At 38.3% G+C, this 18499-nt stretch overlaps 2 protein-coding genes and 2 pseudogenes across 2 annotated transcripts; 2 read left to right on the forward strand and 2 right to left on the reverse strand.

Annotated features, from left to right (window-relative positions):
- The first annotated feature begins 1056 nt into the window (after nt 1-1056).
- Nucleotides 1057-2091, forward strand: LOC136284194 (uncharacterized). The gene is made up of 2 exons (XM_066174037.1): nt 1057-1090; nt 1538-2091. The coding sequence occupies exons 1-2, from the start codon at nt 1057-1059 to the stop codon at nt 2089-2091; spliced, it is 588 nt and encodes a 195-aa protein (XP_066030134.1).
- Nucleotides 2092-6760: 4669 nt separating this feature from the next.
- Nucleotides 6761-8069, reverse strand: LOC131787468 (uncharacterized; annotated as a pseudogene).
- A 151-nt stretch (nt 8070-8220) lies between these two features.
- On the forward strand, nt 8221-8892 carry LOC136284195 (uncharacterized). Its single transcript, XM_066174039.1, has one exon. It carries the CDS (start codon nt 8221-8223, stop codon nt 8890-8892), a length of 672 nt encoding a protein of 223 aa, XP_066030136.1.
- A 5976-nt stretch (nt 8893-14868) lies between these two features.
- On the reverse strand, nt 14869-18003 carry LOC131787466 (uncharacterized; annotated as a pseudogene).
- Between the last annotated feature and the right edge of the window lie 496 nt (nt 18004-18499).

Consider the following 18499-nt stretch of genomic DNA (forward strand, 5'->3'; position numbering starts at 1 on the left):
CATCCAGCATCAACATATGTGCAATTTCGAGGAAAAGAACCAGCGCTTTATTTTTTGAACAAGCCTACTCGCCCTACGGGAGGCGCAAACCCTCCCCACCCCCACCCCCCCCCAAAAAAAAAAAAAAAAAAAGAAAAAAAAAAGAATTACCCTTCTTTTACACCTTTCAAAAGTTGGAGGAAAGACACGACATTAGTTTTTATTACATCCATTTTGAAATCACTGCTGATCCTGGTAATCGGATTGGCTCTAATTGGTGCGATTTATTCACAAGAAGCACCTTTTTCCTCTAAATTGCATCTTTCTCCCACCCAATGAAATTGAAAAAACCACTCAGTTTTGCAAATTCCTGAAGACCAGCTCTCTACTAGATAAAAAAAGCATTTGTACAGACTAAAAAGTGCTGTATCTGAGGAACTGAATTCTGCCATTTCAAAATGGATGTACTAAAGTGGTGTTTGAACTTCGTTTCGTGCAATCGTACTCGTGATTTCAAATCAAACTCGTGCAGCACACTCCTTTGATTTTGAAATTACTCATATGCGTATATGACTTCAGACCTAATAATACATGTAATAATACCAAGAAAATTCCGTGGAGCCGAAAGGTCAGGAAGGTGCACACATACGTGTGGAGCTTTCGAAAATACCCGGCGTTTTGCTGATTTGTGGGACTTAAAAGTCATCACCCCCCCCTCCCCAGGGGTTATACGAATTCCCTCTTATGGATGAATACATATGTAGAAAACTACTGTTTAATAATAAAAGAAAACTTAGGTAACAAAATCTAGCTTACTAATTGTTACAACCACAACACTCACAGATTGAACATACCTCAAAGAGACCAAGGCAAATGACAATAGCATTTTTAGCAATAAAAATGGATGTATCCTTTTCGTAACCCCGCCATAGATACATGCGGAGCTCCAAAAAGGAGTAATTGACATAGACACATTGTAAGGTTGTGCTCAAACTAGCTGTCCATTTGCGAATTGTCCTCCGTCCGGAACCTCTTATCTTTATCCCAACCTGTTGAGACACCAGAAGGCTGATAAAGATGAATGCAAGCATTGCAGAACAATTGCAGGAAGGTAGAGGGCGACCAATCCAAAGAAACTATCTTTGTTTTTGTATTTTGCAGGATACAAAGCCAACGAGTAGGCCTGGAAGCCTGCTAAGACAAAGAAAAGGAATCTGCCAATGTAGACCAAGCATGAGGCCATGAGAAAGATATCCATTTTGAAAGGTTTTTCTACGATATGCGTTTCTTGAAGAAAGTCCAATAACAAAGTTGATACTATAATAATTGCATGGAAATAAACTTTACGCCGAAGTTAGGAATGTTCCCTAGAAAGTGCAATACTATAAAGCAATCTCTTCCAAGAAAAGCAGATGTGAACAAATGCAAAAAAAGCCAGAATCGCTGATGAAAGAAGATACATAGGAATATCAAGTCTCCAGCAGCGACCAAAGTCCAAATGTATTGAAGGCGATTCTGTGCATTACACCACTTCTGCTACTACTGTTGCTAAACACAGGCCATCTCGATGACTCACACGAAACGAAACGAACAGAGATTGTTTCCAAGTTGTATTTGCCCATGACCGTCGATCTGTTCGATGGAGTCGAGATGATAGATATCGTGTTAGAAGCAAGAGAGCACGACCTTGGAATACCCAAAGCATTCAGTACAGCAATTTTCGCGTTGGCTTGCTTCAGTTTTATCGTGTTGGTATCTCCCTGGCACATGTTGGAAACTAGAGTCACCGAAAAGGGACCGAAACGTCGTTTCCGTACCTCGTTGTACCATAATATTGTCCAAATAGTTTGCGTACATGTACCATTCTTGGTTTTTCGTCCAGGGGTGTTCTTTATGTCTTGCAAAGACGAGTCTATCTTCATTGCCAAGAATGGCATAGGAATAGTACTTTCCATTTTAGAAATTCGTAATCTAATTCGAGATCGACATCGGGTTAGACCAGGAGACCAAAGACAGCAAGGAGACCAAGGACAACAAGGAGACCAAGGACAACAAGGAGACCAAGGACACCAAGAAGACCAAGAACAGCAAGGAGACCAAGGAGACCAATGACACCAAGGACACCAAGGAGACCAAGGACACCAAGTTGACCAAGGAGACCAAGGAGATCAAGGAGACCAAGTAGACTAAGTTTGTAGCTGTAGTTTGTAGCTCCTCAATTTCATGTTAAGATCTCGAAATGCACTCTTGTTTTTGTATTACATTTTGCAAGCAACAAATTCCCATTTTGATCAGTCTCTCGTAACCTGATGTGAGTAGACCGCTTTTTGTTTCTTCTGCGGTTTTTTTTCGGTTCTGCAGACTGTACATAGAGCTAACAATTAATTTTATCATGTGTCCCAAATATATCTTATATAGTTCAGTTTACTGTGTTGTATCCAGTCGTATATATGTGATAGAAAGGATTTTTGAACCGTAGGGTTTGTGGATTGTGCTGAAATGGCAGTTAATTTTTGTATCAGGTATACCTAGATGACTGTCTAAATTTTTTTTTTTCTCTTGAATAATGGAACTTTATTCAACGTTTATCAGCCACGATAAGGAAAGTGAATTAAACATGTAAATACATTCACATTCACGCAAAGAAGTTCTGTGAAGTTCACTCTTTTCAAGATAACTTGAAGTCTGGTATCAGTTGATGGACAATATCATTAATCTATATCAAAGAAAACATGAAAAACTATCTTTATCACGAAAAGTAAGAACATACAAAAGAAAAAAATTAGGGAAGAGGAAAATTGGAGTTTTGAAGAGAATGCTCATTAGGGATCCGGTTGATTTACATCTTGTTTTAAGCAATATCAAACAAAATTTTTGAGGTTTTTAAAACACTTAAATGACTTAGAACACCCCACCAATTATTTATAAAAACATGTATCATTTTGTTTATCAAATAAACACAATAGCCCTTTACTGACGAGAAAAGCTGACTTTATTAATGAATAAAAATAAAGAAATCGACAATTCCCCAATAAAAATCGCACAGTGGGTTGGTGCCAAGGCTCAATATGAAAAAATGCGTTGAATCATGATTACAAAAACAATTATGGACGTAATTTTCAATTTGAAAAATTCTCATTCATCGACTTCGTCCTCATCGACAAATGAAATCTTTTAGGTAAACGGCCAAATCGGCCTATAGCAAATCTTTCATTTGCCGATCTTCATTCTCAGCCGCGAGAAATGTTATTACCAAAGCCACTGAATATGTACCTTTTGGTCTTTCTTTTCGCACACTGGTTTGCTTTCCCTTCTAGGAAGGTTTGAACGGGAAAGGAAAAGGAAAACTGGAAGTTTGAAGAGAATGCTCATCAGGGATCCGGTTGATTTACATTTTGTTTTAAGCAATATCAAACAAAATTTTTGAGGTTTTTAAAACACTTAAATGACTTAGAGCACCCCACCAATTATTTATAAAATCATGTATCATTTTTTTTTATATAAACACAATAGCTCTTTACTGACGAAAAAAGCCGACTTCACTAATAAATGAAGATAAAGAAATCGACAATTCCCCAATAAAAATCGCACAGTGGGTTGGTTCCAAGGCTCAAGATGGAAAAATGCGTTGAGTCATGATTATAAAAACAATTATGGGCGTAATTTTCAATTTACAAAATTCTCATTCATCGACTTCGTCCTTACCGACAGAAGAAATCTTTCTGGTAAAAGGCCACATCAGCCCATGGCAAATCAGTCAAATCTCAGCTGCGAGAAATGCTGTTATTAAAGTCACTGAATACGTAACTTTCGGTTTTTCTTTCCCTTTTCGGAAAGTTTAAACGTCACTGTTTGTAAATGATACGGATTTTTCAGTGTTAGCCGCCATAATCCGACAAAATTCGCACAAACTACCTTGGATTGAGAATGGCGAAGGTTTTGCCGTTCATCCATTTAACCTGACCGAGTGGCGCGGAAGGCGATTGACGTGTCAGCAGCTGATTGGGGATATCCAATACACGTGAAAAAATATGGTATTTTTTCACCTATTTTGTTACGGCATTTCTGGAGCTGGAAATCCTTTTATAACACCGTAGTATATATAATAAGTTAAGTTATCAACCAATCAATCAATTTGCAACTCCAGAGGGACAGCTTTTTTCTGACAGCCTGCAGGCACATTGCCTAGCCACTTCAGCTGGCTCCTGTATTCAACCATTCGAGAGATATTTGAAGTAATTAAAACAACCTAGGCGTGGTCGGGCTTTCAGAAAACTCAGCGGGGCTCAGAACGTAACAAATGTCAGAAAATGTTTCCTTCCAAAAGCTATGGCGGAAGTGAAGAGGGAAGGGAATAGGGGCCAGTGTAGGCCTTAAAACACACAATTGGTTAGTAAAAACTGAAGGGTGATACCGATGATGGCTGGTTATTTGTAAATAGACTTGTCCGAAATCTTGTTCTCCTCTAATTGAAAGTGGGAAAGCATAAAACCTATGCCAACGAAGGTAATGATAGCTGCCTCAAAACGCTTGGGAATGCCAAGGTCATTTCCCTCCGTAATAACTTGTAACATTTCAATTCCGTCAAAGAGATCTAAAGTTATTTGGAAGGCCAGCTAAAATAAGAGATCTCTCTCTTTACTTTTCGTTTCAAATGTGTTAAGCAACAGCAAGGAGCGGAGTTGGGCAAAGGGTCATCTTTAAGAGATCCGGGCCAAATTAAAGAACAAATCCTTTTCGCTTTTGTCTTTGATTCGCCCTAATATTACTCCAATTATGGGCACTAAAGCAAGCCATACGTATAGACCCCAAACGGAAGGTACCCAAGTGATGAGGTTGTCATTGCACACAACGATAAACCAGAGAGTCAAGGATGGGATGCAGAGAAGAAGAAAAGTATAACAGCCATTTTGATTTTCGTAGCGTGCTGGCGTACGAAGCGAAGGAGATATATTGAAGGATCATCACGATGAAGAAGGAAGCACGTGCAACCCAAGCCAACAACGATTGAGACATTTTCAGACTCAAATTGCCGTTGTTGTTGTTGTAGACTTAAAAGGACTGCTTAGACACTGAAAAACTCCGTTCACCCCGGAATGAGGACTTCAAATTGATAATCAATCTAAAGACGCGTCATTGGAACCAACTTCCTCTGTTTCTCAGGAAAAAAAATTATCAAAGACTAACGGATCTCAAGTTTTCCTGGAAAGCCTCCTGCATTTATGTACCCCATTATCCAAAATCCTACCGTTTCTGTCTCGGCAAACACGAGTAACAAAATTACTAACTAACGAGGTCGTTTACAAGCATATTATGCATCGATGTATCTTTGTTCCCAAACACATATTTCAGAGATCGATACAACCGCATGTTTCTTAAAGTAAAGCAGAAATAAGTTTGCCCGCCAGTACAGACGGTTATTTGTTCTACTTTCTTATTTAACATTAACACTACTTAACCAACATTGTTAGTTGACGAAGAAAGGCAGGGATCAGATAACGGACTAAAAAGTACTCAACTTACAGCAAGACAGGAAAAATAAAGCAGTTAATAACAGTGAACTGTGTTCGTCCCTTGGTGTTTCGTTACATTATCCAAATTCCCTTTGTGAGTTGCACCTTTCACCTTCATCGAGCCACCCCTTCTATTCTTTAAATTGCTTTAAAAAGTACCTAGTCTAGGTCTCATTCTTCTTCTTCCCCCACCTCACAATCGATAAGTTAAATTCTACTTAATTTTAGCTGTGAAGTAATTAGGAAACTATCCCTCGCGTTGTCACCCAAAGTAAATATGAAACCAGATACAAACTGGTCGGTCAAAAGTCGGCGTTCCTCAATCTTTTATTGTAATCACCACCAAATTGATCGGACATCCATGATCAACTTCTGTGCCACCACACAGAAGACATCTAGGCAATCTCGAGGAAAGGAACAGGTGGCTTTATTTCTCAAATGAGCCTACTCGTCATGCGGGAGGCGCAAAAACCATAAAAAAGGATCATCATACCTTTACATGTTTCATCCATTTTGAAATCAGTGGTGATCCTTGTAATCTGATTGGCTCTTATCGGTGCGATTTATTCACAAGAAGCATCTCCTTAAACCCAATGAAATTGAAAAACGACTTTTGCAGCTTTATGACGACCAGCACCTTACTGGATCAAAAATCATTTTTACAGACTAAAAAGTCCTGTATCTAAGGAACTGAATTTTGCCATTTCAAAATGGTTGAAATAAAGTGGTGTTTAAACTTAGTTTCGTACAATAATACCTGTGATTTCATATCAAACTCGTGCTGCACGCACCTTTGATTTTGAACTCACTCATATGCGCATATGATCTCAGACCTAATAACACATGTAATAATGTCAAGAAAATTCTGTGGAGTAGAGAGGTCACGAAGGTGCACACATACGTGTGGAACTTTTGAATATACTCGCCTTTTTGCTGATTTTTGTGACTTTACAGTCACCATGCACCACCCGACGAAACTCATAAGCTATTGCAACATTGGTTGATAAGGAATTTTCACGGGCAAATTTAGCGCTGAAGATGTATTTGATTAAATGTTCACAAACGCCCATAACTGTTCCTTCCATTAGTATCTAGTGACAAACTCAGCATTAGCTTATGACGGGTTATGAATACATATGTAGAAAACCACTGTTGAATAACAAAAGAAAACTTAGTGAACACTTCCTCTCTCATTAAAAAAACGAACGTCAATTAACATACACTATGCAGATCGCAGGCACTATACTGATTACTCAAAATCTAGCTTACTAATTGTCACAACCACAACACTCACGGAGAGTCCAAAGAGACCATGGGAAATGACAATAGTATTTTTAGCAATACAAATGGATACATCTTTCTCGTAGCCCCGCCCTAGATACATGCGGAGCCCTTAAAAGACGCAATTAACACAGACAATTTTGTAAGGTTGTGCGCAAACCAGCTGTCCATCTGCAGATCTTCCACCGTCCGGAACCTCTTATCTTTATCTCGACCAGTTGTTATGGAGACATCAGAAAGATGATGCAGACGAATACAAGCATTGTTCTTCAAATCCTTAAGGAACGCCATGGCTCTATTCATTCTCTTCGATAACGACATCCAGCATTTCCTCTCCATCGAAGAGATCCAACACCATTCGGAGAAACAACTGCCAGATCAAGTCTCGGTAGACGATGTGATCCCTTCCCGTACTCGAAAGCAACGACATAATCACCAGGGCAAGTCGAAGTGTCGTCTTTAGAATGTTTGGACCGAAGAATTTCGCTTTGTCAAGGTTATCTTTAATCGGTTTGTCACCTCCAAATATGATCATAACGAAGATTACGAAACCAACGATATAGCACGTCCAAACAGCAAATAACAATTGTAATTTCTTGTCGTCGAACATGATGTAAAGCCTTAGAACAATTGCAGGAGCATACAGGGCGTCCACTCCATAGAAACCGTCTTTTTATCTGTTTTTTACAAGATACAAAGCCAGTGAGCAGAGCTAAAGGCCTGCTAAGACGAATAAAAGGAATCTGCCAGACTACGCATGAGGCCATGAGAAAGATATCCTTTTTGAAAAGTTTTTTTTTACGATAAGCGTTTCTTCGAGAAAGTCCAATAACAAAGTTGATACTATAATAATTGCATCGAAACAAACTCTACGCCGAATTCAAGAAAGTTTCCTAGAAAGTGCAATTCAAAGTGCAATGAAGTAATCTTATCCCTGAAAAAGCAGATGTGAACAAATAGAAATAAAAAGCCAGAATCGCTGATTAAAGAAGCTACATAGGAATATCAAGTCTCCAGCAGCGACCAAATTACGCATACAATCAGTCTGTGCATCTGAGCTTCTGGAATATTCGGGTAATTTACTTTTGCATCATTTGATCAGGATAGATGTGGCGTTTCCTCATTCGCTGCTAAATGTACGGTATCATTTCCTATTGTAGTGATCAGTACAATTAGCTTGTGATCAGTACAATTAGCTTCTTCTTGTTTCAGACAGCTGTCAGACATAATTATGGCTTCGTTTTCAGCAACGCTCGGAAGATTGGCTCTCTTCGTTCTGATAACTACACAGAGCATATTTCTATCTGCTTATCTCGCGAAGTATGAAGGCAAATCCAATTGGTATTTCATGGTTATTTCCTTTGTCCCAGCGGTTGTTGTTTGGATATGGAAATCTTTTAAATCGCTGTCCCTTCGTTGGCTCTTTCGAATTTGGGGTCTGTATGTTATGGCTTTGGTTGTAAACATTGGAACGGTAGTAGTACTCGTCGGAGATAGAATCAGCAAGACCGAGTTTTTGAGTCCAAATGCATTGAAGGCGATTCTGTGCATTACACCAATTCTTTTACTGCTGTTGCTAAACACAGGCGATCTCAATGATTCACACGAAAATTATAAAGAAACAGAGATTGTTTCCTATTTGTGTCTTCCCATGACCGTCGATCTGTTCGATGGAGTCGAGATGATAGATATCGTGTTAGAAGCAAGAGAGTACGACTTTGGAATACCCAAAGAATTCAGTACAGCAATTTTCGCGTTGGCTTGCTTCGGTTTTATCGTGTTGGTATCTCCCTGGCACATGGCAGAAATTAAAATCACCCCTGATGTGGCGAAGATTCGTCTCCACACCCAATGGTATCGCAATATTGTTCAAATAGTTTGCGTAAATGTACCTTTCTTGGTCGTTCGTATGGTGGTGTTCTCTGTGTTTGGCAAAGACGAGTCCATCTTCATTGCCAAGAATGGCATAGGAATAGCACTTTCCATTATGGAAATTCGTAATCTACGCCATTCACGTCGTGTTGGACAAGGAGACCAAGAACAGCAAGGAGACCAAGGACACCGAGGAGACCAAGGACAGCGAGGACACCAAGGAGACCCAGAACAGCAAGGAGACTAAGGAGACCAATAGCGCCGAGGACACCAAGGGGATCAAGGAGACAAATTAGACCAAGTTTGTAGCTGTAGCTGTAGTTTGTAGCTCCTCAATTTTATGTTAAGATCTCAAAATGCACTCTTGGTTTTTGTATTTCATTTTGCAAGCAACAAATTCCAATTTTAATCAGTCTCTTGTAACCTGATGTGAGTAGACTGCTTTTTGTTTCGTCTATGGTTTTTTCGGTTCTGCAGACTGTACGTAGAGCTTACAATTAATATTTTCATGAGTTCCAAATAGATCTTATATAGTTCAGTTTACTGTGTTGTATCCAGTCGTATATATATGATAGAAAAGTTTTGAACCGTAGGGCTTGCGAACTGCACTGAAACGGCAATTAATTTTTGTATCAGGCGTACCTAGATGACTGCCCTAATTCTTTTTCTTCCTTTGAATAATGGAACTATATTCTACACGTATCAGCGACGATTAGGAAAGTGAATTAAACATGTAAATAAATTCACATTTACGCAAAGAAGTTCTGTGAGGTTCACTCTTTTCCAGAGAACTTGAAGTCTTATATCAGTTGATGGACAATCTACATCAAAGGAAAACATGAAAAACTATCTTTGTCGCTAAAAGTAAGAAAAGAAAAAAGAAAAAATTTAGGGAAAAGGAAAACTTTGGTTTTTAAGAGAATGCTCCTCAGGGATCCAGTTTATTTATATTTTGTTTTGAGCAATATCAAACAAAATTTTTCAGGTTTTTTAATACACTTAAATGACTTAGAGCACTCCACCGATTATTTATCAAATCATGTATTTTTTTTTATCATATAAACACTATAGCCCTTTACTGACAAGAAAAGCCGACTTTATTAATGAATGAAAATTAAGACATCGAGAATTTTCGAATAAAAATCGCACAGTGGGTTGGCGCTAAAGGCTCAATATGGCAAAATGCATTGAATTATGAATACAACGACAATTATGGACTGAATTTTCAATTTGAAAAATTCTCATTCAACGACTTCGTCCTTACTGACACAAGAAATGTTTTAGGTAAACGGCCAGATCGGCCTATGACAGGTCTTCCAGTAGCCGATTTTCGCTCTCGGCCTCAAGAAATCCTGTCATTAAAGCCATTGAATGCGTAACTTTCGGTTTTCCTTTTCGTATACTGGTTTTTTTTCTCTTCAAGGAAAGTTTGAACGTCACCGTCTGTAAGTGATATGGATTTTTCAGTGTTAGCCTCCATAATCCCAGAAAATTCCCACAAACTATCTTGGATTGAGAATGGCGAAGGTTTTGCAGTTCATTCATCTAACCTGACCGAGTGGTGTGCAAGGCGAGTGACGTGCAGCTGCTGATTGGCGATAACAAATACACGTGAAAAAATATGGTATTTTTTCACGTGTTTTGTTAAAGAATTTCTCGGGGCAGGAAATCCTTTTATAACACCGTAGTTTGTATGACTTTTGTACAAAAGAAAAAAAATTGGGGAAAAGGAAAACTGGAGTTTTGAAGAGAATGCTCATTAGGGATCCGGTTGATTAACATCATGATTTTGTTTCCAGCAATATCAAATAAAAATTTTCAGGTTTTTGAAACACTTAGAGCACCCCACCAATTATTTATAAAATCAGGCATAATTATGTTTATCATATAAACACAATAGCCCTTTAATGACGAGAAAAGCCGACTTTATTCATGACTGAAAATAAAGGAATGGACCATTCCCCAATAAAAATTGCTCAGTGGGTTGGCGCTAAGGCTCAAGATGGAAAAATGCGTTGAATCATGATTACAAAAACAATCATAATTTTCAATTTACAAAATTCTCATTCATCATCTTAACCAAGAGAAGTAATCTTTCAGGTAAACGGCCACATCGGCCGGTGGCAAATCTTCCAGTCGCCAATTTTCGCTCTCAGCCGCGAGAAATGCTGTTATTAAAGCCACTTAAGTGCCACTCTCGCTAAGAGCGGTCCTCTCGACTTCCCGTCGGAAAAAAGTTTTCTTTTATTTTTTGCCCATGAAAAGGGTTTAGGACACATGTTTCAAAAATAGTCTAGTTGTTCTCCAATTCTCTTTTTTTGCGTTGCCACAGGCCAAAAATGATTTTTGGCCAGACTGCCCCTGTGGACAGCGATCGAAAGTGTAAATTTCAAAGATTTTGTCCAGCACGCAGCGACTGCAACAATGTAGCTCACGGAATTCTATCTTGTTACAAGTTATAAGGTGTATTCAGTTAGTTCACAGACAAAATATGGAAACTTCAGCCGAAATATTTTTCATACCAGCGTGATCAGAGGAGACCCTTCTCTTCGACCTCAATTTGCATATCAAAAATTCACTACTTTGTACGAAAGAATTCTCAAAATGCAGGCGTTAATCGGGCTGAAAAAGTATATCAGTGCATAGTTTATACACCAATGAGGTCACAGATTGACTCAAACCCGCGGGTATATTTGAGCTTCCGATCACCTTTGTCTACTTTGTAAGTCACGTAAGTGCGAAAGCGTTACAACCGATCACGTTTACGCAACGTTTCAGGACAACTCGGCCTCTAATCTCCATTCAGTTGCTGTGAAAACCTAAAATCCTCAACGTAGAAGATAAACGAACGACGTTTGAACGGTCAAAAGGAGATCTTGGTCAATTCTAAGAATCATACAAATGATCTTTGACACGAGCGCAATTGAGCAAACACATGGTTTGCGTTGTTTTTAAGAAGTTGGTGGATGGAAGCTAGAAATATACCCGCGGGTTTGAGGCAATCTGTGACCTCATTGGTGTATAAACTATGCACTGATATACTTTTTCAGCCCGATTAACGCCTGCATTTTGAGAATTCTTTCGTAGAAAGTAATAAATTTTTGACATGCAAATTGAGGTCGAAGAGAAGGGTCTCCTCTGATCACGCTGGTATGAAAAATATTTCGGCTGAAGTTTCCATATTTTGTCTGTGAACTAACTGAATACACCTTATAACTTGTAACAAGATAGAATTCCGTGAGCTACATTGTTGCAGTCGCTGCGCGCTGGACAAAATCTTTGAAATATACACTTTCGATCGCTGTCCGCAGGGGTGGTCTGGCCAAAAATCATTTTTGGCTTGTGGCGACGCAAAAAAAGAGAATTGGAGAACAACTAAACTATTTTTGAAACATGTGTCCTAAACCCTTTTCATGGGCTAAAAATAAAAGAAAACTTTTTTTTCCGACGGGCAGTCGAGAGGACCGCTCTTAGCGGGAGCGGCACTTAATACTTACATTTCGGTTTTTCTTTTCGAATACTGGTTTTCTTTCCCTTCTATAAAAGTTTTAACGTCACTGTCTGTAAGTGATACGGATTTTTCCGTGTTAGCCGCCGTAATCTCAGAAAATTCCCACAAACTACCTTGGATTGAGAATGGCGAAGGCTTTGCCGTTCATTCATCTAACCTGACCGAGTGGCGCGAAAGGCGAGTGACGTGTCAGCTACTGATTGGCGATAACAAATACACGTGAAAAAATATGGTATTTTTTCACGTGTTTTGTTACAGAATTTTTCTCGGGGCAGGAAATCCTTTTATAACACTATAGTTTGTATGATAAATTAAGTTATCAACCAACCAATTAATTTACAACTCCTATGAGACAGCTGTTTTTTTTTTTCTGACAGCCTGAATGCTCACTGCCAAACCACTTCAGCTGGCTCATGATAGAAAACTAGAAACTAAAACTAAAACAGAAAACTAAACAGAAGCTAAACTCACCGAAAAGGGGCCGAGAATTCGTTTCCATACCGCATTGTACCGCGATATTGTTCAAATAGTTTACGTAAATGTACCATTCCTGGTTATTCGTGCGGTGGTGTTCTTTATGTTTGGCAAAGATGAGTTCATCTTGAGTGCTGAGAATGGCATAACAATAGTACTGTCCGTTTTGGAAATTCGTAATCTATACAGTTTACGCCGGGTTGGACCGATACCAAGTAGTTTAGAGAATAAGTACATTTTTGTAGCTCCTCGACTTCATGTTAAGATCTCAAAATGCACTATTAATTTTGTCTTACATTTTGCAAGCAACAAACTCCCACTGAAATCAGTCTCCTGTAACCTATTGTGAGCAGACTATTTTTTGTTTCCTCTATAGTTTAATTTTTTCGGCTCTGCAAACTGTGCATAGAGTTTACAATGAATTTTTTCATGTGTCCCAAATATATCTTTTATAGAACAGTTTACTGTGTTGTATCCAGTCGTATGTATGTGATAGAAATGATTTTTGAACTGTACGGTTTGTAAATTGCGCTGAAATGGCGGTTAATTTTTGTATTAGGTGTTTCTAGATGATTATGACTTAATTATTTTTCTTCTCTTGAATAATTGAACTGTCTTCTACATGTATCAGCCCCGATTAGGAAAGTGAATTGAACATGTGAATGAATTCACATTTATGCAAAGAAGTTGTGTGAGGTTCACTCTTTTCAAGAGAGCTTGAGGTCTTGTATCAGTTGATGGACAATATCATTAATCCATATCAAAGAAAAACATGAAAAACCATTTTTATCACGAAAAGTAAGAAAATACAAAAGAAAACAAATTAGGGAAAAGGAAAATTGGAGTTTTGAAAAGAATGCTCCCTAGGGATCCGGTTTATTTACATTTAGTTTTAAGCAATATCAAACAAAATTTTTCAGGTTTTAAAACACTCCAATGACTTAGAGCACCCCACCAATTATTTATAACATCATGTATTATTTTGTTTATCATATAAACACAATAGCCCTTTACTGACGAGAAAAGCCGACTTTATCGATGAATTAAAATCAAGAAATCCACAATTCCCCAATAAAAATCGCACAGCGGGTTGGTGACAAGGCTCAAGATGGAAAAATGTGTTAAATCATGATTACAAAAACAATTATAGACGTAATTTTTAATTTGAAAAAATCTCATTCATCGACTTCGTCCTTACTGACAAAAGAAATCTTTTAGGTAAACGGCCAAATCGGCCTGTTGCAAATCTTTCAGTTGCCGATCTTCGTTCTCGGCCAAGAGAAATGTTATCACCAAAGCCACTAAATACGTAACTTTTGATTTTTTTTCGTATATAACGGTTTTCTTTCCCTTCTAGGAAAGTTTGAACGGGAAAAGGAAAAGGAAAACTAGAGTTTTGAAGAGAATGCTCATTAGGGATCCGGTTGATTTACATTTTATTTTAAGCAATATCAAACAAGATATTTCAGGTTTTTAAAACACTCAAATGAGTGAGAGCACCCCACCAATTATTTATAAAATCATGTATTATTTTGTCTATCATATAAACACAATAGCCCTTTACTGAAGAGAAAAGCCGACTTTATTAGTGAATTAAAATAAAGAAATCGACAAGTCCCCAATAGAAATCGCACAGTGGGTTGGTGCCATGGCTCAAGATGGAAAAATACGTTGAGTCATGATTACAAAAATAATTATGGGCGTAATTTTCAATGTACAAAATTCACATTCATCGACTTTGTCCTTACCGACAGAAGAAATCTTTCTGGTAAATGGCCCCATCGGCCCATGGCAAATCTTCCAGTCGTCGATTTTCGCTCTCAGCCGCGAGAAATGCTGTTACTTTCGGTTTTTCATTCCCTTCTCAGAAAGTTTGAACGTCACTGTCTGTAAGTGATACGGATATTTCAGTGTTAGCCGCCATGATCCGAGGAAATTCCCACAAACTACCTTGGATTGAGAATGGCGAAGGCTTTGCCGTTCATTCATCTGACCTGACCGAGTGGCGCAAAAGGCAAGTGACGTGTCAGCAGCTGATTGGGGATATCAAATACACGTGAAAAAAATATGGTATTTTTTTCACTTGTTTTGTTACGACATTTCTTGGAGCTGGAAATCAAACGGTGAAATTTTAAGCAAACTAGAAAAATACATAACTGTGCAAAGGAACTTAAAGTTGTCGAATGTGTGACCTCGCGTTTGATTGAACAGTTCAGTCTCTCTAGGCTCCTAGACTCCCTAACTTCTTAGCTCTTCGTTACAACACTGAAAAATCTCCAAAATCCAATGAATGATCAAAATGCCATTTTTGGCCATGAAAATTGACGCATCTCTCTTGAACTTAAAGCACAGAGCCAGTCGAAGGCCTAAAAACACAAAATTAGTAAGTAAAAACTGAAAGGTAATACCGACGATGGCTGATTATTTATAAATAGACTTGTCCGAAATCTTGTTCTCAACTAATTGAAAATGCGAAAGCATAAAACTTATGCAAACGAAGGTAATGATAGCTTCCTCAAAGCGCTTGGGAATGCCAAGGTCATTTACCTCCGGAATAACTTGCAGCATTTCAGTTCCGTCGAAAAGATCTAATGTTATTTGGAAGACCAGCTTTAATAAGAGCTCTCTGTCTTCACTTTTCGTTTCAAATGTGTTAAGCAACAGCAACAAAAGGAGCGGAATTAGGCAAAGTGTCATCTTCAAGAGATCCGGGCCAAATTAAAGAACAAATCCTTTTCGTTTCTGTCTTTGATTCCCCCAAATATGACTCCAATTACGGCACTAAAGCAAGCCATACGTATAGATCCCAAACTGAAGGTACGTAAGTGATGAGGTTGTCATTGCACACAACGATAAACCAGAGAGTCAAGGATGGGATGTAGAGAGAAGAAAAGTATACCAGTTATTTTGATTTTCGTAGCGTATTGGATACAAAGCGAAGGAGGCAAGCCAACAACGATTGAGACATTTTAAGACTCAAATTGCTCTTGTTGTGGTAGACTTAAGAGGACTGCTCAGACACTGAAAAACCCCGTTCACCCCGTAATGAGGACTTTAAATTGATAATCAATATAAAGATGCGTCATTAGAACAAATTTCTTCGATTTCTCAGGAAAAAAAAAATTATCAAAGACTAACGGATCTCAATTTTTCTTAGAAAGCCTCCTGGCTTTATGTACCCAATTATCCAAGATGCTACCGTTTCTGTCTCGGCAAACACGGGTAACAAAGTTACTAACTAATGAGGTCGTTTACAAGCATATTATGCATCGACGTATCTTTGCTCCTAAACACGTATTTCAAACTTAGATCGATACAACTGCATGTTTCTCAAAGTAAAGCAGAAATGAGTTTGCCCGCCAATAGAGACAGTTATTTCTTCTACTTTCTTATTTAACATTACCACTACTCAACCATTATTGTTAGTTGACAAAGAAAGGCAGGGATCAGGTAACGGACTAAAAGGCACCCAACTTACTGCAAGACGTGCAAAATAAAGCAGCACTAACAGTAAACTGTGGCTTAGATAACAATAGAAAAAATCATCAGGCGATAGTCACGATTTTTGGTACAAAATGTACGATGTATGACTTGGCTTGTTCTTCGATTTCGTCCCTTAGTGTTTCGTTTCATTTCCCAAATTCCCTTTGTGAGTTGCACCTTTCACTTTCCTCGAGCCATCCCGTCTATTCTTTAAATTGCTTTAAAAAGTTCCTAGTCTAGGTGCCATTCTTCTTCTGCGCCCACCTTCCAATCGATATGTTTACTTAATTAAATTAATTAATTACTTACTACTGAATTTTAGTTGTGGAGTAATTAGGAAATTATCCCTCGTGTTGCCACCCAAAGTAATTATGAAACCAGATACAAACTTAAGTCGGTGTTCCTCAATCTTTTATTGTAATCGTCACCAAATTGATCGGACATCCATGATCAACTTTTGTGCTACCACACAGGAACATCTAGGCAATTTCGAGGAAAAGAACAGGCGGCTTTATTTTTCGAATGGGCCTTCTGGTCCTGCAAGAGGCACAGAAACCATTAAAAAAGGATCACCATACCTTTACATGTTTCAAAAAAGGGGGAAAAGACACGACACTAGTTTTATTACATCGATTTTGAAATCACTGGTGATCCTTGTAATCTGATTGGCTCTTATCGGTGCGATTTATTTACAAAAAGCACCTTTTTTTCTCTAAATTGCATCTTTCTCCCAGCCAATGAAATTGAAAAACGGCTTTTGCAGCCTTTTGAAGACCAGCTCACTACTGGATCAAAAAAGCATTTTTACAGACTAAAATGTCCTGTATCTGAAGGCCTAAATTTTGCCATTTCAAAATGGATGTAATAAAGTGGTGTCTAAACTCGTGCCTCGTGCCGCACACTTCTTTGATTTTGAAATCACTCATATGCGCATATGATTTCAGACCTAATAACACGTAATAATGTCAAGAAAATTCTGTGAAGCGGAGAGGTCACGAAGGTGATTACATTCGTGTGGAACTTTTGAATATACTCACCTTTTTCCGATTTGTGTGACTTTACAGTCACCATGCACCACCCGACAAAAATCATTAGCTATTGCAGCATTGGCTTATTGGGAAATTTCACGGGCAAATTTAGCGGTGAAGATGTATTTGATTAGATGTTCACAACCGTCCATAACTGTTCCTTTCCTTAGCATCTAGTGACAAACTCAGCATTAGCTTATAGCGAACGGGTTATGCAGATTCACTCTAATGGATGAGTACATATGTAGAAAACTACTATAAAAAAACAAAAGGAAACTTAGGTAACACTTCCTCTTCCATTAAAAGACGAACATCAATTAAATTAAATTATCCCGATCACAGGCACCATACTGATTACTCATAATCTAGCTTATTAATCGCCATGGCTCTATTTATTCTCTTCAATAATGACCAGCTTTTCCACTCCATCGAAGAGATCCAACGTCATTCGGAGAGACAACTGCCAGATCAGGTCTCAGTAGACGATGCAATCCCTTCCCGTACTTGAAAGCAACGAAATAATCACCAGAGCACGGCAAAGTGTCGTCTTTAGAATGTTTGGACCGAAGAATTTAGCTTTGTCAAGATTATCTTTAATTGGTTTGTCACCTCCAAATATGATCTCAACGAAGATTACGAAACCAACGATATAGCACGTCCAAACAGCTAATAACAATTGTAATTTCTTGTCGTCGAACATGATGTAAAGCCTTAGAACAATTGCAGAAGCGTACAGGGCGACCAATCCATACAAACCATCTTTTTATTTGTATTTTGCAAGATACAAAACCAGCGAGTAGGCCTGGAGGCCTGCTAAGACGAAGAAAAGGAATCTACCAATGTAGACTAAGCATGAGGCCATGAGAAAGATACATTTTTTTACAGGTTTTTCTACGATAAGCGTTTCTTCAAGAAAGTCCAATAACAAAGTTGATGCTAAAATAATTGCATCGAAATAAACTCTACGCCGATTTCAAGAAAGTTTTCTTGAAAGTGCAATACAGTGGAGTAATCTATTCCGAGAAAAGCAGATGTGAACAAATACAAATAAAAAGCCAGAATCGCTGATTAAGGAAGCTACATAGGAATATAAAGTCTCCAGCAGCGACCAAATTACGTATGCAATCAGTCTGTGCATTTAAACTTCTGGAATATTCGGGTAATTCATTCTCGCATCATTTGATCAGGATAGATGAGGCGTTTCCTCATTCACTGCGAAATTTTTCTTACAAATGTACAGTATCAATTACTATTGCAGTAGTCAACACAATTTGCTTCTTCTAGTTTCAAACAGCTGTCAGACATAATACGGCTTCGTTTTCAACATTTCTCAGAAGAGTGGCTTTCTTAGGTCTGAT

This window comes from Pocillopora verrucosa, chromosome 11 (assembly GCF_036669915.1).
Source record: "Pocillopora verrucosa isolate sample1 chromosome 11, ASM3666991v2, whole genome shotgun sequence".
Taxonomy (NCBI): domain Eukaryota; kingdom Metazoa; phylum Cnidaria; class Anthozoa; order Scleractinia; family Pocilloporidae; genus Pocillopora; species Pocillopora verrucosa.